This window comes from Chrysemys picta, chromosome 1, assembly GCF_011386835.1.
Source record: "Chrysemys picta bellii isolate R12L10 chromosome 1, ASM1138683v2, whole genome shotgun sequence".
Lineage (NCBI taxonomy): Eukaryota > Metazoa > Chordata > Testudines > Emydidae > Chrysemys > Chrysemys picta.
Window position 1 is genome coordinate 132,743,265 of NC_088791.1, and position 26,237 is coordinate 132,769,501.

Consider the following 26,237-nt stretch of genomic DNA (forward strand, 5'->3'; position numbering starts at 1 on the left):
TACTGCGCTACAGCTGCAAGGATTTGCAGCCCCTCTGCAATGTGATATTTACTGGTCATTGAAATATTGATGAGCTCATGCTGTTGGAGAGGCCCATCAGAAAATAAGCAAAGCAAAGTGTAATATTTTTGTTTATGAAAGAGAATGCGGACTTATCCTAGCACCACAAAATACCCAGGTTCACAAATTCAGAGAGATGATCCCATCATCTCTGCTCCATCATTGAACTGGCTTTCACTGAATAATAACTAAGGGCCCCGATTGGTAACTAAGGGTAAGGTCCTGAGAACCCTACTGATTACAATGGAAGATGAAGAAGCAATGGGCTTAAAATCCAGTAAGGGAGGTTTAGGTTGGACATTAGAAAAAACTTCTTAACTGTCAGGGTGGTTAAGCACTGGAATAAATTGCCTAGTGAGGTTGTGGAATCCTTGTCATTGGTGGTTTTTAAGAACAGGTTAGACAAACACCTGTCAGGGATGGTCTAGATAATACTTAGTCCTATTTTGAGTGCATTGACTGGACGAGATGACCTCTCGAGGTCCCTTCCAGTCCTATGATTCTATCTCTGTTCCAGAGGATCTCTGTGGAAAAAGCAGAACCTGATATCATCTTTAACTTTTACTTGGGAATTTAAAATGTTTTATTTTGCTGGGGTCAGAAACGTAGTCCCATGAGCTCATCTCTCTCTCACACACACACACTATTCCCCAGTAACAATAGTTATTAATAATAGCTAGAGTAATTCAAAGCAAGACTGACCAGCTGCAGCATTTGTCACTGCTTAAATCTGCTGGTAAGACCCTTCAAAATTTGTTACATATTACATAGATTTACAGGAAATGATACTGATTATTCTTTTCCCTCCTTGAAAGGAGGAAGCTGCCTTTTTAACACAGCCTGTGCAAGCTGGGTCTACAATATCAATGAATAGATTGCATGGAATAATTATGACGGCATCAGAGAAACTGGAACTCAAATTAGATTTCACATGGAATGGTGAAGGCTAATCTGCCAGAAAAAACTAGTCTCCTATCTACTTGTTTTTGACCTCTGCTGTTCATTTTATGTAGAGAGTTTAAAATGATTATTTCTCTCTTTAGGACATAAAATTATTCAGCATTAGAGATGTGCAGATACTGAAACACCCAGCTGTTGAGGAGTGCTGGATTGAGAGGCTGTATGTGTGTGGGTAGTCATTGTTTCTAATGCCACACTCGTAGATACAGTACCACCAGCAAAAGGTTCCACAGCAGAGCCTGCATTATCTGAAAATCTTGGGGGAGTAGCCAGAACTGAGGCTGTGATGGGCTAGAGATGATAGTCATGGGCTCCTAGAATCTCCTGGTTATAATTCCACCACTGAGCTAAAGGGACGTTGGGAGTGATTTTTCTGCTTTTGATGGAGTATTCCCCCTTCCCTTCACGCTACCAACTCAAAAAATTTGCTATTGGACTGTTCAGTCTAGCAGACAACGGTATAACAAGATCCAAGGGCTGGAAGTTGAAACTAGACAAATTCAGATGTGAAATAAGGCATAAATATTGACCAGTGAGAGTAAGTAAGCATTGGAACAAGTTACCAAGGGTTGTGGTGAATTCTCCATCACTGGCAACTTTTAAATCAAGATTGGATGGGTTTTTTTAAAGATACACTGTAGTTCAAAAGCAATTACTTTGAGGAAGTTCTATGGCCTGTGTTATGCAGAAGGTCAGACTAGATGAATTACAGTAATACCTTCTGGCCTTAGAATCTATTAATCTATTTTCCCTGTCACCTTGGCCTGTAGACACTTCCAGCAAATGCATTTCATATAAGCTTGTTCACTTCTTTTGCCAAGTGGTGCTGTCTCCTTCCTTGGTTATGAACAAAAAAAAAAAATTTTTTTTAATGGGGAGAGGGGAAACCATAGTTTTCTTAAACCCTTGCCCCTCCTGTCTGCATCACACATACCCAAATACTGAATTTATCATATGTTAAGGGGGAAAGTGTTTGTGGGAGCTTCTTGGAAGCACATCCGTGAGTCAAGGATTTAGTTTGCTGAATGAATAGAGAGGAGCTGCCTGAACCCAGCTGGCTTCTCAAATGCCAGCCAAAGAGGAGAAGGGAGGAAAGGGAGGTGCTATGGTATATGAAATCTGACTTCACTATTGCTATTGAATGTACATGGAAGGTGATCAGATACAATGAGCAGCAGTATAAAACCCTAAGATAGCCGCATATAGATTTGTGCAGAGAAGTCTTTGTAGGCCTGATCCAAAGCTTGCTGAAGTCAGTGGAAAAGCATCCATTGACATTAACAACACCCTACTCTCTTATGAAAAGTGCCATAGGATCTTTCATGTTGACAAGGGGCCAGAACCTTAATTTTATGTCTCATTTGAAAGTTGGCATCTTCAACAGCATGAACCCCTCAATGTAAGTTTTGTTCATTGGCTCAGAGAGGAGGGAATATAGTTCTGAAACCCTCTCCATGAATAGCACTGGAATCCAAAGGACGCCAGTTCAGGGTTTGATTTTGAAATTCCCAAAAGACGCTATAATTGGCCTTTAGTTTCTAGGGAATATTGCCTCATATCAAATCACCAAAACCACTTCCTACAATGCCTGTCTCTCTCGGAGATCTCCCGATCACACTGTGTAAACACTGCTACCTTAATAAATGTAATGGTGGTCCCAAATTCTACCTTGCCTTACGCCCCTGGAAATAAATGGGCCAGATGCTCAGCTGGTGTAAATAAGCTTCTCTCCACTGAAGTCAATTGTGTTATTCCATTTTACACCAGTTGAGCATCTGGCCCAATGGTTCTGCATGGGTTATAAAGCAGGACAGAAGTTAGGCCAACAATTGTTTGCCGTAGATTATAAGGCCAGACGGAGCCATTATAATCATAGAAATGTAGGGCTGGATGGGATCTCAGGAGGTTGTCTAGTCCATCCTCTTGTGCTGAGGCAGGACCAAGTAAACCTAGACCATCCCTGACAGGAGTTTGTCCAATCTGTTCTTAAAAACCTCCAATGATGGCAATTCCACACCCTGCTAACCTATTCCAACATTTAACTATCCTTATAGTTAGAAAGTTTTTCATAATATCTAACCTAAATCTCCTATGCTGCAGATTGAGTCAATTACTTCTTGGCCTACCCTTGGTGGATGTGGAGAACAGTTGATCCTGTCTTCTTTATAACTGCCCTTAACATATTTGAAAACTGTTATCAGATCCCCTCAGTCTTCGTTTCTTGAGACTAAACATACCCAGTTATTTTAACCTTTTCTAACCCCTTTATCAAACCCTGTGTCAAGAGATCTGCGTTTTCTGTTTGCTTTACAAATTTATTTTGAAAAATGTTGAGCACAATGGAGGCTATAATCAATATATATCCTCAAAGGCAATCAGGTTGAAAAAGTGTTGGCGAAAACTAGAAATGAAACCATTGCTTTGAGTTTCACATCTCTTCTGAAGTGTTCTCACCTGTCTTCTTACAGCTATGAAATGCCCCAACTCTTTGCTATATGATCACTGTCGAACAAGCTGCACAAAGCACTGTGAGAACAGCACCAGCATCAGTGTCTGCAAGGACTATCCCACAGAAGGCTGCTTCTGTCCACCCGGACAGGTGACTTTAAATAGTGATTGTGTTGATGAAGAAGTCTGCACACAGTGTGTCGCTGAAGATGGAACACGCCATCAGGTAGCTGTCTAGTTACTGCTTATCCGCAGAGTTGTCAGGATGTGTGTTTTGACAAATGAATCTACATCTGATAAGTCTGTCTATTTTTCCCTTCAGACATTTTTTCAGTCTGCTTCCTCATGGCTGGCCGGCTGTCTGCCCCATGCAGCTCCCCCAGTGTGAAATTGACTAGGCTCAACATTAAATTCACAGCTGGGGCTGTTGAGGCCAGGAAATGCATGACAAATTTCTGTGGAAGAAACAGGGGGGAAAGATGACGGGAGCGGGGAATGGCATAAATGGCTATTTATTAAGAGATCTGTAAACACCAGTTTAAACATAAAAGTAGACTTCCAGGGTTCCTTATGCTGGAAGTGTACTTCTTAGTGGAAGTGGAAATCTTACTTCCATGGCAATGCACTGGAAAGGTTTCAAGGGCTAGTCTACATTTACAGTCATAAGTGCTGGAACTACACCGATGGAAGAGCTTCTCCTGTTGGCATCGGCACTCCACCTCTCCAAAAGGCAGTAACTATGTCGATGGGGAAAGCCCTCCTATCAACATAGCACTGTCTGCACCAGAGGTTATTAACCACATTGCTCAAAATCCAAACCCCTGAGCAACATAATTATACTGACGTAAGTTGGTAGTGTGGACCAACTCTGAAACTTTTTCAGCAGTTAGTACAAGAGTAGCCTGGTCCAATCTCCGGCTGTAATGTCCCCTTCCACTCAAAAATGGACAGAAAAGGAATGTTTCCTTTGATAAATCCATGGGTTCTGTCCCACTGAAAATCTACTCTCCTCAGGTAAGTGTGGGACAGGACCTCTGGCAAGGGAGGTATTACTTGTATAGTCTAAAACCCACACAAACTGGGAATCCATGATAATAGATAGCCCCTGCCAGTAGTTCTTTGTCTGACACATGGAGTGCCTGTCCCTGTATGCTCTCTTCAGGTCCCTTCCCACCACTAGTTGCATAGTGAGCCGTTTTGGTAGCATCTTCCACATGGTGGCTGAGCGCTGCTCCACCCTGGGAGAGGAGCAGAGTCCATGAAAGAGAAGTGAATGCTTCACTGTTAACATGTGCAGCAATATGCCATGTGCTATGAGGTGGATTGTCCTAGGGCCATGCCACATATATATAGCAGCTGCTCCCAAGCCCTACCCTTCCCCCCTCAGTGCTCCCTGGCTTACACAGAGACCCATAAAGTTGTTTTTTCCTGTGCATGTGTGCGTGCCTGGTTCCACTGTGCAGCACTGAGGAAGGGAGAAGTTTTGCTCCTTTCCATGCAGATTCTGGGAATGGAGCATATAGCTCTATAGGTATTGGCAAGACTCAAGAAGGTTCTGAGTTCATGTTCAGTTCTGATAAGCATGTAAACTTTTAGGTGCCGTATCTGAATCTGGGAATGTCAGGGGAATGTAATGAGGAGAGGCTTTTCTTCTTGAAGTGCATGTCTGCTTCTGGTTTGAATTCATTTTGAGGTCTGGCTTGGTTCTTATTTTATGGACCATGCTTAGTGTAACAGACACACTCTTTTACAGGTTGTTGTGTGTGTGTTAGATGGATTTCCTGTTTTTCAGGCATAACAGTAAATTTGTGTTAATGGATATCCACTGGTAAAAAAATTAGACTAATATTTCAGCAACAATGCATGTTATAGACATTTACAATTGATTAAAACAAAAGGAAGACCAGATGATCTGTGCATAAAACTTCTGGAAGAGCAATTGCTCTGCTAAAATTAAGAACTGTTTACATTAATTGTCATAATGACAAAATATAAAACTGTAGAGCAAACTCTCAGCTGTTATGAATGATTCAGTAATGATGAAAGATGCACTTGATTTATTAAAATAGGCACTACACAAACTACATTGTCAATGTAATATTCATACTGGTTCCAACAGAAGAAATTCTACTGATGTTAGCATATATTACCAGTTATATATGACCCTCAGGCTGCTTAATGTGGTACAAAAACCCTGCTTGTAACAAGCGTCTCTTGTATATTAATATGGTTTATGCATTAGTGCCACCTGCTGGTATTATGTAAGTATTACTGTAAGAATAGGTAATCCATTCATTCCAGCAATGACAGTTCTTGTAGATTTGATAGTCATATATACAGAATTTATATTAAAGAATTAATTTAATGTATGTAATAGCCACATGAAGTTTTGAAATTATTTAGACAAAAGGGCAAAAGGCAAGCTCAAAATCAATGGCCAGATTTCTCAGAGGCATCTGCTTCTCCTATTACTTGCATTAAGAGTCACAGGTGCTCAGTACCTCTGAAAATTTGGCCATAATTTGTTTTTGATGAATCTGTGTTTTAAATAGTGAAGCTGGATTTACCTGACCACTTAACGGACTGGTAAACACCAGTTGCTTAACACAGGTGACCTAATAACGATGGAGCAGAATACATTTTGATTCTGTATCTGAAGAGAGAAAGCTGCCTGATAAATGTATTCTCTTGCACTGTGTACCATTGCTATCCTAAACCTTTTTGTTGAAGTTCTACTATGCACAGCTCCCACTGATCTCAAGGACTCTAGTGCTGTCACCACAGTATTTCTGTAAGGGAAGTATAGGACAGGTGCAGATTAAGGCACAAGCACTATAAGCCTATGCCTAGGGTCCTGGCTCCTCAGTCACATATTGTGTCAGAATCTGTTTTCATTTACAATAAATGTTTCTAGAAAAACTTGAGTGTAACAGATGCAGTGATATCTGCCTGTGTCTGCAGAGAACCTGAAAGAGTAGCCTTAAAAGGTACAAACTGTCACATGCATCTCAATGGGGTGTTAACTCTGAAATCTTCTGCTTTGGGCAGCTCCATCAACACAATCCCAGCAGTGGGCTCTGTGTATGAAGGGCCCTTGTTACTGACACCCCAACATGGCTCTGCTGCTGCAGTGTCCTCCAGCGACACAACACAGAGAGGGTCCTCTGATCAGTTTATTGGAGGCTGAGTCCTCCCTCCTCTGGGAAAAACCCCAGCCCACCTGAAGGTAGAGTGTAGTAATCCAGGAACAAGGGAGGCTTCTGTCTGTCCAAGGAGCAGTGGTGGAAAGTTTCCCTACCAGATCAGCAAACAGCTTATATGAGTGGCCTCTGTCACGATTTTTCCAAGGAAGGGTGGGACCATGGCAAAGGGGTGTGGCCACAGAGCAGAGCAAAGCTACAGGAAGTCCATATGTGAGGTGTGTCTAACAACTCAGATTGCTTTAACCCAGCTCTTGGTTTACAGAGAGGTTCTTATTGATATGTTGAGGAAAAGCCTGCTGTAGCACTGAGGATGAAAGTATTTGTGAGAGCAGATTTGTGATCATCTTATTGTGTCTTGAAATGTTCAAGTGCTTCAGTGTTTCACTGTTTGCTGGTGTTCAGAAGATACAAGAAATAACATGACATCCTCTTTAGTCCACCTGCAGAGAACTCTAATCATGTTCTATTAAATGGTCGGACAATACAAATGCAGTGCTTCCACAGTCCCTGGGATAATGCTGTTTATTGGTAACTTAACTATGCAAACTTTCCTCTATTGAGACAGATTCCCCACAGACTGACCACTCACTAGCCTCACTTCCTTTGTTTTATAGGCTCCTAGATCTTTCTATCAGTTTGCTTCAATGTGCTGCTGCTCTTGTTGTAGTCCCACTATTAACCTCCTCATTTAATGCAGTCTAAAAGACCTTTTTGACTCATATAATGCTTATAGTACATACAGCATCTCCAGGGCTAAGTGGTGGTCAGCCTAGACATCACCCTTCTTCGTGCATTAGTAAGGATCACACCACACTTTTATCAAGAAAGTCCCCGAAAGTTTTTTTCTGGACAATATTCTCTCCTCCACGGTATTACACCCTAGGCTCTCATTCAAAGCATGATTTGATTATGCAAATGTACTTAAATTATCCATAAAGCATCTTTCCACTACCTGCCTCCTCGCTTGAATATTAAATGTAAACAGTTCTTTTTACCTGTCTGTGAACTCAAGGTCCAACACGTCCACTTTCCAGCTTTTCTCTCTTGCCAATGATAGCCAGCACTGAGGGACAATCATGCACATTACTATCAATTTCTCTATGCATTTATTACCTTTAAGGAATATCACAAAGGAATTACAGTGTCTGATTTGGTATTAATTTAGCCTCTGTCCAGAGTCCAATGCAGTGGGAATTCTAATGTGTTATTCTGAAACATTCTCAGCTTAAAATAGGGTGTTGTTTCTTTATTTCTGATATGCTTAAATACTAAAAATCTGAAAAGGCTGCTACTTCTATATACTTCCAATTGTTTCTCTTATTACTCCAGTACATCCAGTCATAGTGTGTATAATACCACCATAGTGCTGTATTATTTACAGTAGTTTGCAGTTGTACTCATGAAATCTGAACATTATGCATGCATAAAACAATGGTAATTTCTCACCGTATGGATGCAAAGAATGCATCACTTGCTAAATCTCAGTATAACCTAATTTCTAAATGGTGTAGTTCTCTGGATTCTTGTAGTTATCAAAAGAAGCAAAACAGTCCCCTATGTAGTCTTCTGGTTTTCCAGATTAGTTCATTTTCCCTCCAGCAGTTTGCATACCAATGATCAGAAGATTTCCTTTCTCTCTTACAACCTGTTATTTTTATGCAGCACACAGAAACATGGATTCCTTCCAACGAGCCCTGCAAGATCTGCATGTGTCTTGAGAATAGGATAATAAACTGCACTACCCAACCTTGCCCTACTGCCAAACGTAAACTGTTATTAAATCTAAATATATATATATTTTAAAAAAATTCGACTTTGCTTATTTGTATCTAAGTGTGGTTTACAATTGTGTTTCCCCCCCCCCCCCCCCACTCTAGCTGCAGTTTGTGGTCCCTGTGAAGTTTCCAGACTACGCCGGGATTCTGATCAGTGTTGTCCAAAGTATGAGTGTGGTAAGTTGCAGATAATGGTGAGAGCTATAGTTTATATTGATGCCCAGTACTAGCTACTTTTCAAACTTATGATTGGCATTTTCAGTTAGATCAAGTATTGATTAAGATAGTCTTTTTCAAAGCACTTGAGGGCCATATTCACCTCTGTGTGGAGAAAAACCCACGAGAACAAAAAACTTCATGACTCTCTACACAGTTTCCTTGTTTTGTGTGTGTGTGTGTCTGTGTGTACATGGAGAGGGGCAGGGGACAATTTGTCTCAATGACTTTAGAATGGTTATTTCATTTTTTCAATAGCTATTGTTTATCTAATCTACACAATCTACACTTGTGAAACACAATGTTAGAACTTTAATGCATCTAAAACCAAACAGGAATTGTTCCCTAAATCATTTCTAAGATTGGACTGTACCCTGCTAAACCGTGCACTAATGCTTATTCTCTATTAGCAGAGAAGCAATGAAGTACATGGAAATCTTAAAATGAGGTGTCTTTCTTGATGACTAACTAGCTAAGTACCAACTGATACACTGCCTCATTTTTTTTGTCTTAGTATGTGATTTAGTTACCTGTGATCTGCCTGCTGTACCTGCTTGTAAAGATGGTCTTCAGCTTGTATTGACAAACCCTGGAGAATGTAGAACAACTTACACTTGTGGTAAAGTATCTTTTAAACATTAAAAAATATTTGAGCAATGGGGTTGAACAAAGAAACAAATATAAGTGCCTGACTGTCTGGAAAACACCGATTTGGATCCAATAGGACCCGTAGCAATCTTGCAAACTGGAAACATCTATTACTTTCTCTTTCTGAGAATGCACTATGAACTACAGAACAGAGCAATGTTAAGAGTTGCAGGGGCTCTGATCAAGAGTTTACTAACATTACAAATACTTTTTACTATGTAATAAATGAGGGAAGGTGTTTTTGAAGGAATAAAAACATTGGTCCTGAACTTGCAATAAGATCTGCTAGTTGGGACTTCTACACCTGTGTGACTTATTGAAGTCAATCCCTAGTGGATCTCATTGCCATATCAGAGGCTTGTTTGTAAGAGAAACTACACTTGTGGTTTCTATTATATCATTCTGAAATGCCCTGTGCTCAGTGTGATACCTAATTATTTGATAGCTTGCAAGCCAGAGGAATGCAAGCGAGAGCACACCCCTTCCTGCCCTCCACATCGAGAGCTGACTGTTAAGAAGACCCAGTGTTGTGACAAATATGAGTGCACCTGCAGCTGTACCAATTCTACAGTGCACTGCCCAGCTGGATATTTATCTATGTCTGTCACCAATGACTGTGGCTGCACAACTACGAACTGCATTCCAGACAAGGTGAGTGCAATGAACTGTTCCTCTTACAGAGGAAAATATCCTTCTTGCAAGGAGAGACTGCTCCAAAGCAATCAGCTCAGTTTTCACGTGGTAATGCCAAGTCTCCCAAAGCAATGCCAGACAAGTACATGAAGGCTTTTAGTAATAAGACTGTACGCGACCAAAGTGAACCATTGCACATCACTATGCGTGTTACATTGTAATAATGTCTTGCAACATTAACAAAACTAAACTGTTCACAGTAACTCTGTGGTTTTTAGGATGAAAATACAGCTAATCATGTAGCGGCTCTGAAGTCATTCTGGCAGCAGGAATTTCAGAGATCATTCTGAAGTTTTTACTTTGCTTCTGTAATTGCAAAAGCTCATGGCTTATGTTCTGTACAGATGTTCCATTTCAGAATTTCACTCTTTAAAAGCTTTCTTTTTGTTGCTATTCAAATATGCACACAATCTACTTGCCATATTAAATTGAAATACTTGTGAATACATTAATGCTCATTAGAGCAGCTGCATTTTGACCATGCCTGATGCATCCGGTCACTGATTTCACTGTAGTTCTTCACATGAGCTGTTATCATGTAGACATTTGGGGCCAAATTCATCCCTGAAGTAATGCCATTGACTCTAATAGAGTTACACCACAATAGAATTTGTCCCTAACTGTTTTTTCTTCGTATAACTACTATACTACATTAAGATCTGGAGATAGTATAGCTTAATGGATAGAGCACTAGTTGAGACACAGGAGACCTGGGTTTTATTCACAGCTTTGCCACTGGCCTACTGGGTGACCTTGGGCACAACACTTCACTGATCTGTGTCTCAGTTTCCCCATCTGTGAAAAGGGGATAATGATACTAGGTTTTATTATTTTATTATCTCTGAATATTGGACCAAACTCTTCTTTCAGTTATACTGAGTCAAACCCTGGCTAACTCCACTGAATTCAGTCAAGCAGTCTCTGCCCCATTGGATTTCAGCAACTCTTTTGTTTTTGTAATAAACTAGCCACAGCTTTTCAAGACTTGAGGCATTTCCACTGGGTCCAATACATCCTGTAAGAGTTATGGTAGATCTGGTAAATCCCAGAAGAGATGGGCAGACAGAAAGTCAGTCTTTCAGAGTGAATGGCATGTGCCCTTATGTGTATTCACTGATGCATTCACTGCACTGACAGGTTTGTGTGCATCGCAATGTTGTCTACCCCATTGGGAAATCCTGGGAAGAAGGCTGTACAGATTGCACCTGCACTGACATGGAAGATGCTGTCACAGGACTTCATATTGCAGAATGTCTTGAGAAAGAGTGCAGTACGATCTGCCCTCAGGTGAGTAACGCATAAAGGAAGGCATCAGAACAAGACTGTGGGGGCTAGCATGGCTGCAGAGGATCCGAGCAAGGGGGAAGCCAAAACCAAATTCACACAATAAGTATTTACTCTTCAGGAAGGTCTCAGAGAAGGAGCAGTTATAACAGCAGTTCAGATGGCCCTTATCTCAAGACTGGTTCAGAGTCCCCACACTTAGTCCATAAAGGCTCTGGGCCCAGTTAGGCTAGTTCTCTGGACCAGAGAGAGAGAGAGAGACCACTGTCCATAGCAGCCTGCATGGCTTCTAATCCCCTCTCTCCTGCTCAGCTTCCTGGTGCTGTTTAAATAGCCCACCTATTTATCTGCTTATCCACATGCTCCACTCAGCTCTCTTCAGCAATAGCAGCACAGCTAGAAGATGTGGCATGCTGCCACCAGCCACCATCAGAGCACTTTGACTCCTGTGGGGATTTCAGACCTGTCAGGATTAGTTAAGACTGCTGTCAGACATATTTATGATCCTTGTTCTCTTCATGGCCTATACTCCACACAGGAAAAGGGAGTATACTGTTTACACCAGCAGTTCCGCTGCTCCACGGCCTATTCTTCATTTTCTTTGTGTCCTGTAGGTTGCACAGAATGTGAGGTGAAGCTAACCTTGGGTATGTGGGACTGGAAAACACACTTCATAGTGCCCTCTCAACCCATGGCTCTTCCCATTGTTTGGTCCCCTTCACACCACACAGCAGGACAAATTGGGGCTATTTGTTTTTCCTCAGTCGTTCAGTAAAACTAAGTAGTTAGTGCTCTGCAAACCGATGCACACTAAAGCCTAGCAGCAGGAGTGTTCTATAATCTGAAATCTGTTTCTTAATCAACATTTATAACCAATTTTTACTCTGGCTTCAGCTATCCACTTAAAAAGGCTGAATACTAGTTCCAGTTGGAAGACAAGGAAGCTAGAATGACTTTCTTTTTGCAGTTTAGTAGTAGCAGCAGGTGGTAACTGGGTTAGTTAAGAGACAATACAGCAGTGAAATGCCTTAAGATTCAACTTTGGATGAAGTCTTCTTGCCAGGAGAACCCATGAATGGATCATATTGCCCATGGATCTCGGCACATTGGTTACACCAGTGAAGCTCTTTGTGGGTTGAAGTACTTATTTGCTTAGTTCTGTTTTTTAAATGTTGCTAATCAGGTGCACATTACAGTAACTCAGAAGTTATTCAAACAATTGACTGGACAGCATGTTTTCCTAAATTAGTTGCACACACTTGTTGCTGATTAACATGCCCAGTTGGATACATTATAGCTGACACGGCCACTGTTCCTCTGTGGGGACTACATAGAAGTGAATGCCAGAGGAAGGAAAAGCTCTTTGCAGCCTGTTTCCTACTATTCTTCCCTCCCCTTGCAACACCTGTGAAGGGCTTTCCACAAACCACCTTTGTTAATAACAAGCACATTGATTAAAATGCAGTGATGGTCAGAAAAGTGGCCAGGCCATCACAGTGATATCTACTCTTGCTCAATGGTTCTCCCACTTCAAATCTGCTCAGTTACATTCAAAATATGGTTGTTAGTCATCCACACTACAAATACAGCTTATGATCTGAAAAACCAGCAGCATTTTTTTTACCCTTTAAATCAAAACCAGTCATAATGTGTCTGGAAATTCAAATGTTTGAATAACGTTAACTTGGCCACATTGTGCATTTGTGCAGTAAAATTGTCCTGTTTATTATTAGTGGGTGTTGGGTTTTTTTTGCATTGATTTGTATATCTTAATGCCAACAGCACTTCAGGTGCCTTGTGAGTGAGTTAATATTGCTGTAGGTTCATTGCATTTCCTGACTAGTGTGTTTAAATTCTCATTTAAGCTTACATTTGCATAGGTTTTTGCACATTTTGCATGCATTGCATGCTTGGTTATGAAGACTTCAGTTATTCAAAATTCTGTGACCTAAAAAGCAGCCCCGTCTTCTGAAGTCTATTCATTTAATTACAGCTGGGATTTTCGCCAAAGGATTTAGGTGCCCAACTCCCACTGAATTTCAATGGGACTTAGGTGCTTAGTTCTTTTAGACTCCTTTGAAAATCTCAGCTGACATTGAAATCTCAGCTGACGTGCTAATCCAAATGTACTGTCCACCAGTATGTTCAGAAAGTCAAGGTTAGATGGCATGTATGTCTATGTGGAAGTCGTATTAATGTGATAAATCACCTTTATCTTTCACTACCTCAGCTGCACTCTGGTCATTTATCCACCTCAAAACTTGAGCAGTTTTCAAATAGATGCCATTTTAAAAATACACTGCTACAAAAATCTTTCGTTCTTTCCTTAAGTCTGGACTTTCCCCCAAAATTACATTGGTCCAAGGCTCAGGATGGGCTCCAGTGTCTCAAAAACCATCAAGGGTAGAAGCAAGAGTGTTAAGCCACTGCAGGGGAGCCCCCTCTTTCCTGTTGCGTAAGGCATTTGTTTCTAGCCTAGTAAGTTCTGAAATATCAGACCTTAAAATATCAAACTGGCTTTTGGCTCATAGCCATAATGTTGTCAATAAACTGTTACTCTGATAAATCATTATTAATGCACAGCTGCAAGTTCTGTGCAAATCAACCCTAAGTATGAGCATTGTAATCACTAAAAGGTTTAGCATTATCACAGAGGGGACCGTGGTAGCTTTCTTATGCTGTTTTAGTAAATTATCAGATGTGGCAGGACCTGTGCTATTGCTGTCAGAACCTTCAAAGTGGAGAACTCTACTTCTTCTAAACTTATTACTGATTTGTATTGTCCCAGCCAAAATAATTTCCCACTTTGCACTGTCCACAAAGCTCTTTTAGATCAGATGCAATCTCAGAGGAAGTTGTATTAGTGTTAGGAAGCTTCTTAAACTGGGGATCGTTGTTATGATTTCTTGGTAAGGAAGAGCATGTTCAGGTACCACTCCCTCTTATCTATATCTCATAGATTAAAGCCAGAAGGAACCATTATGATCATCTGGTCTATCCTCCTGTATAACACAGGCCATAGGGACTCCCTGAATTAATTTCTGTTTGAACTAGATCATATTTTTTAGTAAAACATCTAATCTTGATTTTTTAAATGTCCAGTGATGGAGAATCCACCACAGCCCTCAGTAAGATGTTCCAATGTTTAATTACTCTCACTGGTAACAATTTATGCCTTATTTCTAGTCTGAAGTTATCTTCCAGCCCTTGGATCTTGTTATAAATTTGTCTGCCTGATTGAAGGAGCCCTCTATTATCAAAGTTCTATCCACCATATAGATACTTATAGACCATGACTAAGTTACCCCTGAACCTTTTGTTAAGATAAACAATTCAGACCTACAGTGCGTCTCCACCACTGTCCATAAATAAGGTTGGCATCATGCCTGACAATGAGCTAGCCCTCATCTTCCACAGGTTCTGTCTGTAAATGTACACATTGCCAGTTTCTTAACTCAGGTCAGATACGCCACTGCCTCTATTCCCACCTCTTTTGAAATCCTTATTCATTTCTTCATCTCCTTTCTCTGTGGTTTCTCAGCCCCAGGTCTCCAGAATGGGCAGAGTTCAGCTGGCTAAATTAAATTAAATTTATGGAGATATCCTATCTCCTAGAACTGGAAGGGACCTTAAAAGGTCATTGAGTCCAGCCCCCTGCCTTCACTAGCAGGACCAAGTACTGATTTTGCCCCAGATCCCTAAGTGGCCCCTTTAAGGATTGAAATCACAACCCTGGGTTTAGCAGGCCACTGCTCAAACCACTGAGCTACTCCTGCCCCCCCCTTCTCAGATGACAAGTGCATCTGCAATGAAACAATTTCTAAGTGTGTTTCTGCACCAGTGGATCCCTACCAGTGGGAGCAATGGTGGAAGCTCTTGTATAGAGGGGGCTCAGGTGCTCTTACAGCTGTGCCGTCTAATCCTGCTGAGGATAAGATTGGATGACATGGTGTAATAACTTCCTTCCCCCTCATATACTGTCTATGCTACAAGTTCCACCACTAGGAGAAGGAGGGGAAAGCTTACAAATTTCCCCTAGTATAAACACAACCAGAAAAAAGATACCCAAGCACATCACACTCCCATCTCCAAATGATTCTGCTGGGGCCCCATTCATAGAATCATAGAAATGTGGGACTGGAAGGGAACTCGATAGGTCATCTAGTCCAGTCCCCTGCACTGAGGCAGGACTAAGTATTATCTAGACCATCCCTGCCAGGGGCTTGTCTAACCTGTTTTTGGAGACCTCCAATGACAGAGATTCCACAACTTCCCCAGGTAATTTGTTTGTGCTTAACAACCCATACAGTTAGGAAATTTTTCCTAACGTCTAACCCCCTTGCTGCAATATAAGCCCATTATTTCTTGACCCATCCTCAGTGGTTAAGGAGAACAATTTATCACCCTCCTCTTTATAACAACCTTTTACATACTTGAAGACCGTTATGTGCCCTTCAGTCTTCTTTTCTCCAGACTACACAAATCTAGTTTTGTCAATCTTCCCATGTGGCTCACGTTTTTCTAGATCTTTAGTTATTTTTGTTACTCTCTTCTTGAATTTCTCCAATTTGTCCATGTCTTTCCCAAAGTGGTGCCCAGAATTGGACAGAGTATTCCAGTTGAGGCCTTATCAGTGCTGAGTAGAGTGAAAGAATTACTTCTTTGAGTGATGGTCCCTATATGTATTCTATAAGTGGGTGCACATGCACCTGAGTCCAGAAGGTTTTCCTAATAATGTCCATTGACCCACACATGCGTCGTGGGTCCCCTCATACTCCCAGCCGAGGGTATAATAGTTTGTGCGGGTCGATGCCTCTCCAGTTCCCTCTTATGGCTGCATGACCTGAGTCAGAACCACTGTTCCTTCGTGCTTTTAGTTCTTGCTAAGAGACTGACTTCTGTCCATTGTATATAGTTGTTTAGAGCATAGATAGTAGTTGTAGGATTAGTAGTAGGTTAATAATGATCGTCATCCTCGTTTGGGGAATGTTTACACCTCTTGGGGATTATGCCACACGTTCTGGGATTTAAAAACTGTGCCTTCTGCCCGTGCTCATTCTCAGTGAGTGACAAATAGCAGAGATGTCTTTATTGCCTCAATGAGGCTAATATCACAGCTCATTGCTCCATCTGCAAGTCCTTCCCACCTCAGACCAGGAAGCTCTGGAGCTCCACCTACATAAATTCCTCATGGAAGAAACAATGAAACTATGTGCTCATTCCGATGTGGGATTGTCAGAATCACCAGTACAGCAATCTCACTAGCAGTGAGCACTACCTCCGACCTCTTCCCATGTACTGGATCTGGCAGTACCAGTGGTGAAGGACAAGCCCAGAACTGAGATCAAGAAGCAGTCTCGAGAGCACAAGAGCAGGTCACCATATTGGACTGCCACTAAGTGCAGCATTTACTCCCCGAGCTGTGCCAGCTTGGGTGAGATGTCGCATGCGGAGACAACTGCACCAGTGCTCAAACTTCCCTGGGTGGAGGGAAAAGCTTGGTACAAATGGGATCCAACAGTACCAACAACCACCCTGGTAGCTGCCTGTTCAGAGTGCTCACCAGTGCATGCACTGCCTGTCTTGCCTCCACCTCCATGCTGCTTGGATAAGCCAGCCACGCAAATGCCACCTGGATCCTCTGGTATTTCCACGGGCATGCCTAGGACTCCCAGCCACGCAGAGCACCTTCTCCTGGCAGCGGAGCTCGTTCTCTCCCATGTTCTATTGCTCTCCAACAACATTGCTGTGGTCATGTACATAAACAAGCAAGGCAGCGACATATCTCCCACCCTCTGCTCCGCATCCATCCATTTTTAGAACTGGTGATTCAAACACCATGTAATATTCCAAGGCACGTACCTCCCAAGCACCCAAAATGCCCTAGCAAACATGCTCAGCAGGACTCTCTTCCTCAACCACAAGCGGGAGTTACACAACATCACACTCCGATACCTATTCCACCAATGGGGCACCCCATGGTGAGAACTCTTCGCCACTTGCAAAAACTGAAAGGGGAACCATGGGAAGGATTTGCAGGGTGAAGCTCTTCTCCTCCCCTGGACAGGCAACCTCTGTTATGCTTCCCCCCCCCCATTCACTTCCTCCCACATGTATTACACGAGATCCGGTAGGACCGAGCTACCATAATACTTACAGCCCCATTCTGGCCATGCCAGTTCTGGTTTATAGACCTTCTTAGACTCACCACCCGCACACCACTCCACCTCCGGACACTACTGGATCATCTCGTACAAGATCAGGGCTGACTCCGACATCCCAATTTGGGCCCCCTTCATCTCACGGCCTGGTATTTGGATGGGGCTCAGGGGTAGACAGGGCATGCTTGGTGAGACACATCCTCCTCCAGAGCAGGGCATCCACCAGGCCCTACTATAGAGCTAGATGGAGATGCTTCATCTCATGGGCTCACTGCCATCACCATCCACTGCACTATACTTAGCGTCCTCGACCACCTTCTTGATCTCAAAACGTTGGGCCTTGCCCATAGCTCTGTACAAGTCCACCAAGCAGCTCTCAGTGCCTTTCTCCCCCCTGTGCATGGCACCTCTGAGTTTATGCATCCTACCACCATCTGTTTCATGAAGGGTTTATTCACTACCTTCCTGACAGTGCTCAAGCTCACTCCCCATGGGACATCAATTTCGTCCTGTCTGCCCTCACAAAGCCATCCTCCGAGCTGCTGGCAATGTGTTCCCTCTCCCACCTCTCCAGGAAGGTGATATTCTTGGTAGCCATTACCTTAGCTAGATGGGTCGGTGAACTGGTGGCCATGATGGCAGACTACCCTTACACTGTCTCCCACAAGGATAAAGTTTGCTTATGACTTCACCCTAAATTCCTCCTAAAGGTAGTGTTGGAGTTCCGCCTTAATCAGTGCATCCACCTATCTGTTTTCCACCCCAAACCACACGCCTCCCATATGGACAGAGCCCTGCACTCCCTTGACGTCCACCGTGCACTGGTATTCTACCTCCACAGGGCTCATTCCTTTTTCACATCACAAAACTATTTGTGACCATCCCTGACCAATCCAAGGGCCAAGCCCTCTCCTCCCAATGAATCTCCAAATGGGTCTCTGGCTGCATCCACGAACGCTACACGCAATCCAACATCCCACTGTCTGATGGAGTCACAGTGCATTCTATGCAAGCACAAGAGACTACATCGGCCTGCCTCACATGGCAAGACATCTGTCATGCAACAACCTGGCGCTCCATCCACACGTTCATGACACACTATGTAATTTAGCAATCAGCAGCTACAGATGCTGCTGTGGGCCAAACCACACTGCAGACTTCACTTCCTATCGCATCCTCGCACCCACCTCTGCATTGACCACTACTCGCTAATCACCCGTATCTGGAATGCATATAGGGACCATCACTCGAAGAAGAAGGGGAAGTTATTTACCTGTAACTGGAGGTTCTTTGAGATGTGTGGTCCCTATTTGTATTCCAGTACCCGCCCTCCACATCCTCTGCTGCATACTGGACTACTCAGCGGCAAGAGGGACACTGGAGAGGCTCGATGCATGTGTGGGTCAACATACACTGCTAGGAAAACCTTCTGGACTCAGGCGCATGCCGCACATTCACACCCACGAATGGAATACAAATAGGGACCACACATCTTGAAGAACCACCAGTTACAGAAAATTAACCTCCTCTTCTTGTGTCTTGCTTACAACAATTCTGCTAACACATCTCAGAAAGATGTTAGCTGTTTTTGCAACAGTATTACGTTGTTGATTCATATTTAGTTTGTGATCCACTAGAACCCCCAGATCCTTCATGGTAAGATCAATTTTGAAACTGACCTTGTTTTCAAAACTCTCTATTTATTTTGTGTGATGCGTTTCTACACTTTTCATTAAAATGCACCTATTTCAAGGTGTTTGTACAAATATAAAAAATTAACAATGAAATAAAATCCACCCCAAAAGCTTTCCATTCAGATGAACTCCAACTTGCAAAATAGAAATGGATTTGCTTTGACCTGTGTCACGGGCCCTTGTTTCTCTTTTCTCCCCATCTCATTCTTTCTAGTGGCAAGGAGTTTCTGGGAGAGAAAATGGGTCATTGCTGTAATTGCTGAATCTGCCACCAGGAGGAGTAGTGTCTGCACCTTACTGTTCTCCTGGAGGTTTTTCAACATGATTTCTGTATGAGTACATCAAAATAGCTCTCTGGAGCATAATAATAATACAGTGGGTTACAATTTCAAAGGACTATACAAACACTAATTAATGTGAAGGGAACACCTGCTTTCATTCTTGCTTCCTGTCAGCATCCTTAAAATCAGGAACCTGGGTAAATGATATAAACATACTCAGTTTAAGGGTGATGTGATTATGGAAAGCATTTCATACATAACTTTCAGTGATACACATCTTAATCAGACCCATTTGGCTAAGTGTGTGTAAATCGATTATGAAAGATTTTCAGGCCTCTTGAGAACTGTGTTAAATTATAACACAAGAGCATTTGGAGCATTCATGCCGAGGCATGGCAAATGATGATTGTAATGGATGCTGACCATGAAATCTATTACTTTAATCTCCAGTATTTCAAACTGACATTTTTCTTTGAAGTAGCAAAGTTTGTCTTCTCCCATATGTTAAGCATGACTGTAAAAGGCTAATGTTATATGCATGAAAGATCAAAGAAAAGATATTTTAAAGGAAGACTGTAGTTTGAATGTTGACTGTGAAATGATGATATTTAGTAACCATGTAAATGACTCGGAAGATCGTTATGAACATTTTGTTTTTATTGCCTTAGCTCATGGCAGAACAAGGGACAATAAATCTTAATGCTTTGAAGACTTGTAAACTGGGGGCCAGGTGCACAGCTGGTGTAAATCCGTGTAGCTCAATCAGTAGAGCGGTGCTGATTTACACCAACTGAGGAGCTGGCCTGAATAGTTCAGCATCATCCAAATAAATCCTGTTGGATCTATCTCAGTCTCTCTCAATCTCTGATTATATCCCTTTAATCTGTGTCGGTCTGTAATATATCCATCCCCATGGCTTTTAAGTGCCAAATATTCATGGATTTTTAAGAAAAGTCCCTATTTTGAGGGATGATCTCCACTCTCTTTTCCACCCTATTGTTAGAGGGGGAGCTGAAAGAGTCTCTGTTCTGTTTGCAAAGACTCGGCATCCTCCTGAGGATGAAGTGTGCAGCAGCTCCCAGACCTCGCGGAAAGTTAGAATTAAAGAGAATATGTGGAAATATGCCAAGTCACAGAATATGTAGATCCCTTTAATAACCTTAAATAGTCAATGAATCAGAGTGTAAAATCCTCTGTCACTTCTGAAGGGCATGGAATTAACTCAAGTTCCTCCTAGGTTTATTGCAAACCTAACTCCAGTTCAACAGAGTGTGAATATTCTCTACCCTGTGATTTTATCCATATGCTGTCACCTTCCCTTGTTGAGCTCAACTCTGTCTCAGAGCTTGTGCAGGGGGAGAGAGTCGGTGTAACTAAACCCTTGTAAGTTTCCCCACAGCTGCTGCTTATTATTACTCCCAAGTCAGCCATGTGCACCTGCTCAAGTGTGAAGGATGGTTTGTGTTCGTTATTCCTTACCTCCCAGGGCAATAGGATTTTTCAGATCCATAGACAGTGATCTTCATGTCAATGTGACAGATGCTTGGAAACTTTCTACAGGCTCATTCTGAGTTTTGAATCTCTATTTGAAATGTGAACTCCAAATGTATAGAAGACCAGGGCGGAGGGGGGAAAAATGAAATAAAAGCAGAAGATCCGTCCTTGAAAACAGGGGAACTAGCAGAATGTCGAGTCAGTGCAGTAAGTAAAAACTTGAACAAAAAGTTTCAAACAATGTTGCATTTCTGCATCACAAGTGGTCCCAGAACTATGGAGGATAGCGATGGTAAAGATTGTCTAGTCTGTCTAACCCAATCTATCCAGAAATTTGTGGCACTCATCACCATAGTATCTAAGGATCTACTAGAGGTATGTCTACACTGCATTTTCAAACCCACTGCAGTGAGTCAGAGCCCAGGTCTACAGACTTGGGCTCACATTAAGGCATTAAAAATACCTGTGTAGACATTTGAGCTTGGGCTGGAGCTCAGGCTCTGAAGCCAGGGAGGGGGCAGTGCAGTGTTAGATGTACCCTCGATCATTTTGTCCATACACTGCCCAATGGAGGGTTGTTCCCAGCAATATATGTTGTAGTTCTTTATCCAGTTGAGTTTCAGATCCCCAAACAGGCTTCCATCACTTCTTTTTGGAGGTTATTGAGCTGGCTAAAAAGAGCTTATTTTTCCTGATAGTCGTCATATATTTTCCTTTACTAAAAATTAACTTGCACCCATTTGTGTTTTAAAACAAATAAAAGGAACTGTCTTTGTACTTGTGAGCTCTTACTTTCATGTTGTAAATACATTGACTAATTTGTCTTCTGGAGAACAATTCTTCATACTATAGAGGAGACCTGGGTATCATAAATGAGCCAGATCCATAGAGAGTCGGACTCAGTTTCCAGTCCCACAAAGAGCCATGATGTCATTTGCACCTCTAGCTGGGCCACCAGTTGGGGGAAAATGTATTTGTGAAAATTGTTGAGAATTCTGAAGCACGTTTCAAATTTGCTATTTTCACCCCCTTTTCTTTGCAATTTCAGATCCCATAGCCAGGGTCCACTTACTCAAGAAACTGAATAAATTCTGGGCAAAAGCAGCTGATTATCATATTTTTTTGTCTATTTGAATTTATAACAAAGATAAAAAGCATCTCTCACATGCCGGAGGTGCTTCTGACATATATTTAACAAACAGAAGCAATGCAAAATAACAGATTCAGCAGTACGACTTCACACACAATCAAAATTACGCTACTAAAGACTCAGTCTTCCGCTGTGATGTACGTGGGCAAACCTCTGTGCTCACAAAAAGCCCCATTACCTTCAGAGATCAGTCCATATGAGTCACACTTCAGGGCCAAGGCCTAAAATATTTATATTAAAAGATATAAAAGTTATTCAAAAAGGGAACAGAAGCCATGCTTAAGTGACCAGTCATGGAGGTTTAATATCGAAAGATCAAATGTATAGTCTATTTGCAAACTGTTTGTAGAATCTACAGGCTAAAATGTGTTCAGGTAAATTCTTCATGAGGCTGTTTTGAATTTCTAAGTTAAATACTAGAGCTAGAGGAAAATTTCCCATTAGAAGATTTTGACCTAATTTTTTTTTTGTCAAAACAGAAATTCTAATGAAAAAGAAATTGTATTTTTATTGAACATTTTTGTTGAAAACCAAAAATGTTTTGGTTTCAAACTGAAAATTTTCAATGGAAACCTGAAAATCTGCAAAGAAAAATTAACAAAATGTGTTTTAATTGAAATGTTTAATGAGAACAAAATATTTCCCAAACAACTCTGTTAAACACATCTGTTTGTCAGGAAGATCTGTCAACTTTGCACTCTGTTCTGCCCCATTCATTATGCAAGGTGGCTCATGCTTTCAGGTACAGCGATTGGGCTGTCCATGAAAAGAAGCTCATATTGACGTTGGCAGGGCTAACTGTGGCTTGGACAGGGGTAATGGGGTCAAGGCTTCCAACATCCATGCAGAGCCTTCCTAAAAAGCAGCCATCCACTTTACAGATGTAAAACCAGAGTGAAAGGTGGCACTGAGCTTATTGAATATTTTAGTCCTCGTCTCAAATTCAGGTCATCATGTTGCCAGCTCAGTACTGAAAGTAGAACTGCTCTATGCCCTATGGGGCTCCATGCTTTTCAAACCCAGAGATGGAGAAATAAAGATATTGCTTTCTTTCAGTTAGCCAGATGCTCCAGTGTCTTAGACTGTGTGGTGGTTGGTTATTTTATGAAGGAAAGTAGTGGCCAAATCACCAGTGAAATGATCAGCCAATACATTTTTCTGCTCCATACGCAATTATCTGCAAACTGAGGAGATTGGCTATAGCAACTCTGAATAATTCTCCACCTTTGTTTGAGTGTAAACCCAGTCAGATGGCTGAACATATTAAACATTTTTCTGATTCACCCTTAATTTTGAATTCCCTCCTTTTTGTTCACTGATTAACAATCATGATGCTGCTAGAATAGTTCTTTCTTACATTTGCTTATTCCATAATAGCTGTAAATCAGCAAAACCATTTAAAAAACCCTCCTATAGTTCTATAGATGATTTGTTGGGTTTTTTTAAATGGAGATGATACTGTGATTCTTAAAGATTTATTTAACCTGGGATTCACATTGGGTTTCTTCCCAGGACCTACCCTATCCTACAGTTATTTGCAGCCACTTGAGAGCTTCCCTCAGAGCTGATTGCTGAGAAAGCAAAAGAGTTGAGGCAGAAGAGGAGCTGCTCTGAGATTGGGTGTGGCATAAGGGGAGGGAGAAGAGGGATGTGCAGTTGTTTTTCTTCTCTTTTGCTTGCTCTCATTGGGCCATAGTGTCTGAAAGATTTTGCTGCTATTTTTTCCAATCTGTAGGGTCCAGCCAGAGGGCACCTCTTCATAACTAACCTGTGCATGAGGTGCCATGGGTTGCGAAGTCCTGGTATAGTGGACTGTGACAGGTCTTTTACAGCACAGACAGGGAATAAATGAAATGGTTGTTATAGAAAATAAGAGGAATAGGCCAGGGGAAAGCATTAATTTGCTCTTCCTCAGAACTAGAGGGTAGTGCAAAGTGCAACAAATTTTACCTGGATAAAATAAAATGCTTGCATACAATTAAATGTTGGAACTCACTGCTGCAAGATATTATTGAAAGAAATAGTTTAGGGACCAAAACATGCTCATTTTAATATTTCCTCAGCCTCCCCATCCATCTTTGCTTGTTTGTTTCATCTCTCTGTTAAATCTTGTCAGAAATCTAGATTGTAAGCACATTGGGGCTGGAGTTATATCTTTCTTACTGCATGATTTGTCCAGAATCTAATGCAATGGAGTTCTGATCCTTATTTGGAGCCTGCCAGTGTTCCTGCAACACAATAACAGTAATAATAATAATTAATTATGGCAATCCTGCAAAGTGCTAGGAACCATTGACTCTCATTGAATTCAGAGAAAGGCTGCTCAGAACTTCACTGGAGATGCTCATATCCTCTCAGGACCAGGCCCTTAGTGAGATTCAAAATGGACTAGACACATGAATAAGAATAATGTCTGCAGTTACTCTAGTTAGTGGGGAAAAATCAGTGGCTTCAGTAAACGAATCAGCAGCCGATAATCAGTTAGAAGTCTCTACCTGTAGTGAATAATATTGCACAATTATGAGGGTTTTTCACATTCTTCTGAAACACATAATATTGGCCACTTACCGTGGACCATTTGTTCTGTTACAGCAATTCCTATGTCCTTATAGTTTTGTTTAAACTGCACTATACAATAAGAAATTGTACTATGACAATCTTCATGTTAAGTGTCTCTTGCAAATGTATCATCATCAAACTTCTCATTGTCTTGTGTGGCTTTCTAATATAACTACAACCACTACCTTGTTCTCCTTTGACAGGGATATGCATATGTCAACCGGGAAGGGGAGTGTTGTGGAAAATGTCAGAAGACTATGTGTGAAGAGCAGAACTCATGGTCTCGAGGGGATGTAGATGTCCGTTTGCATGAGGTAAGGTCAAGAGTTCCATGCTGCTAACAATGTGCTCAGTCGTTCTCATTTAGGAGATGGGACTAAAACGTTTTTCTCTTCCAGAGAAGGGAAAATGTGCAGGTTGCTTTTTGTGTAAACAGATCAGCTGGTTGTCATGTCCATGTTTAGTTTATTAGGAGTAGTAATACCAGTTTACATCTTCAAAGGCATATTAGAAATTTAAAGTGAACCTTACAATGCTTCTGTGCGTGAGATGATATTATGCCCAACTGAGGCATAGAGCGACTAAGGCTCCTTGTGCACTATGAGCGAGAGGTGTGGTTCCCAACTTTTCGACACATACTCACACACGCTGTAGGAGATCCGGCACACGTCTAAATAGCAGCGCAGCTGCAGTAGCACGGGCAGCAGCAGCGGGGCTCTGTGCTGAGTGCGTACCCACAGGGTGAAGTTGGATTTGTACTCAGCATGGCTATGCCGTGCCCCTGCTGCTGCTCCCTGTGACTACTATTCATTCTTGGGCTGGCTCTCATCGAGCTAGAGCAAGTATGTGTACGCAAGCTGAGAATCACATCTCTACCTCGTAGTGTAGACGTAGCCTGGGTGACTTGCCCACAGTCAAACACTAAGTCAGTAGAAGAGGAAGGAATTTGTATCTTCCAGTATTGTGCTCAAACTACTGAAGTCTCTTAATCTTAATGTTTTAGGCTCTGTTAACCTGAGCCAGTCGTAATGCACTTGGTTCAAAAGAGGAGGAGGGTGGTATCTCTTTATAGACCTGTGGCTAGAGCACTCAGCTGGGATGCAGGAGGCCACCACTTCAAATCTCTGCTCTGCATGATATGGGTAGGGATTTGAACTTGGGTTTCTCCCATGACAGGTGAGGGTCCTGACCACTTGGCTCTGGGATATTCTGGTGTGGTCTCTCTTAATTGTCCTGTTGCAGTCATAGATTGTATGACAAGAAAGGAGCACCATGACTAGATAGTCCAATCTCCTACAGAACACAGACCACAGAACATGACATATTTAATTCCTGCATCAAGCCCATAGCGTCTGTTTGAGCTAGCTCATATCTTTTAGTAAGACCTCCCACATATTAGTGACACTAAAAAAAATAAGGACCAGGAAGACATTAAACCTTCCTGAATATAGGATAACCTATCCAAATAATTTAGTCAGCAAAATATTTGCATTTCCCCCTTGCTTTAAAAATAGCTTGTTGCTTGGAAGTGAACCAGTAGACCCTGATTCAGGAAAAAAATTAAGCATGTGTATAAATCTAATTAAAACTGGAGACTTAAACCCATGCTCA

The 26,237-nt window shown here is 41.8% G+C and overlaps 1 protein-coding gene across 2 annotated transcripts in view; it reads left to right on the forward strand.

Annotated features, from left to right (window-relative positions):
• The window catches only part of VWF (von Willebrand factor), a 247,614-nt gene that overhangs the window by 192,613 nt on the left and 28,764 nt on the right, over nt 1-26,237 (forward strand). For both annotated transcript variants that reach the window (XM_008165463.4, XM_065570815.1), the window contains exons 38-44: nt 3,489-3,694; nt 8,334-8,436; nt 8,549-8,623; nt 9,177-9,281; nt 9,756-9,961; nt 11,141-11,290; nt 24,830-24,940. In XM_008165463.4, coding sequence (XP_008163685.2) covers nt 3,489-3,694; nt 8,334-8,436; nt 8,549-8,623; nt 9,177-9,281; nt 9,756-9,961; nt 11,141-11,290; nt 24,830-24,940 — 956 coding nt within the window. The remainder of the gene's footprint in view (nt 1-3,488; nt 3,695-8,333; nt 8,437-8,548; nt 8,624-9,176; nt 9,282-9,755; nt 9,962-11,140; nt 11,291-24,829; nt 24,941-26,237) is intronic.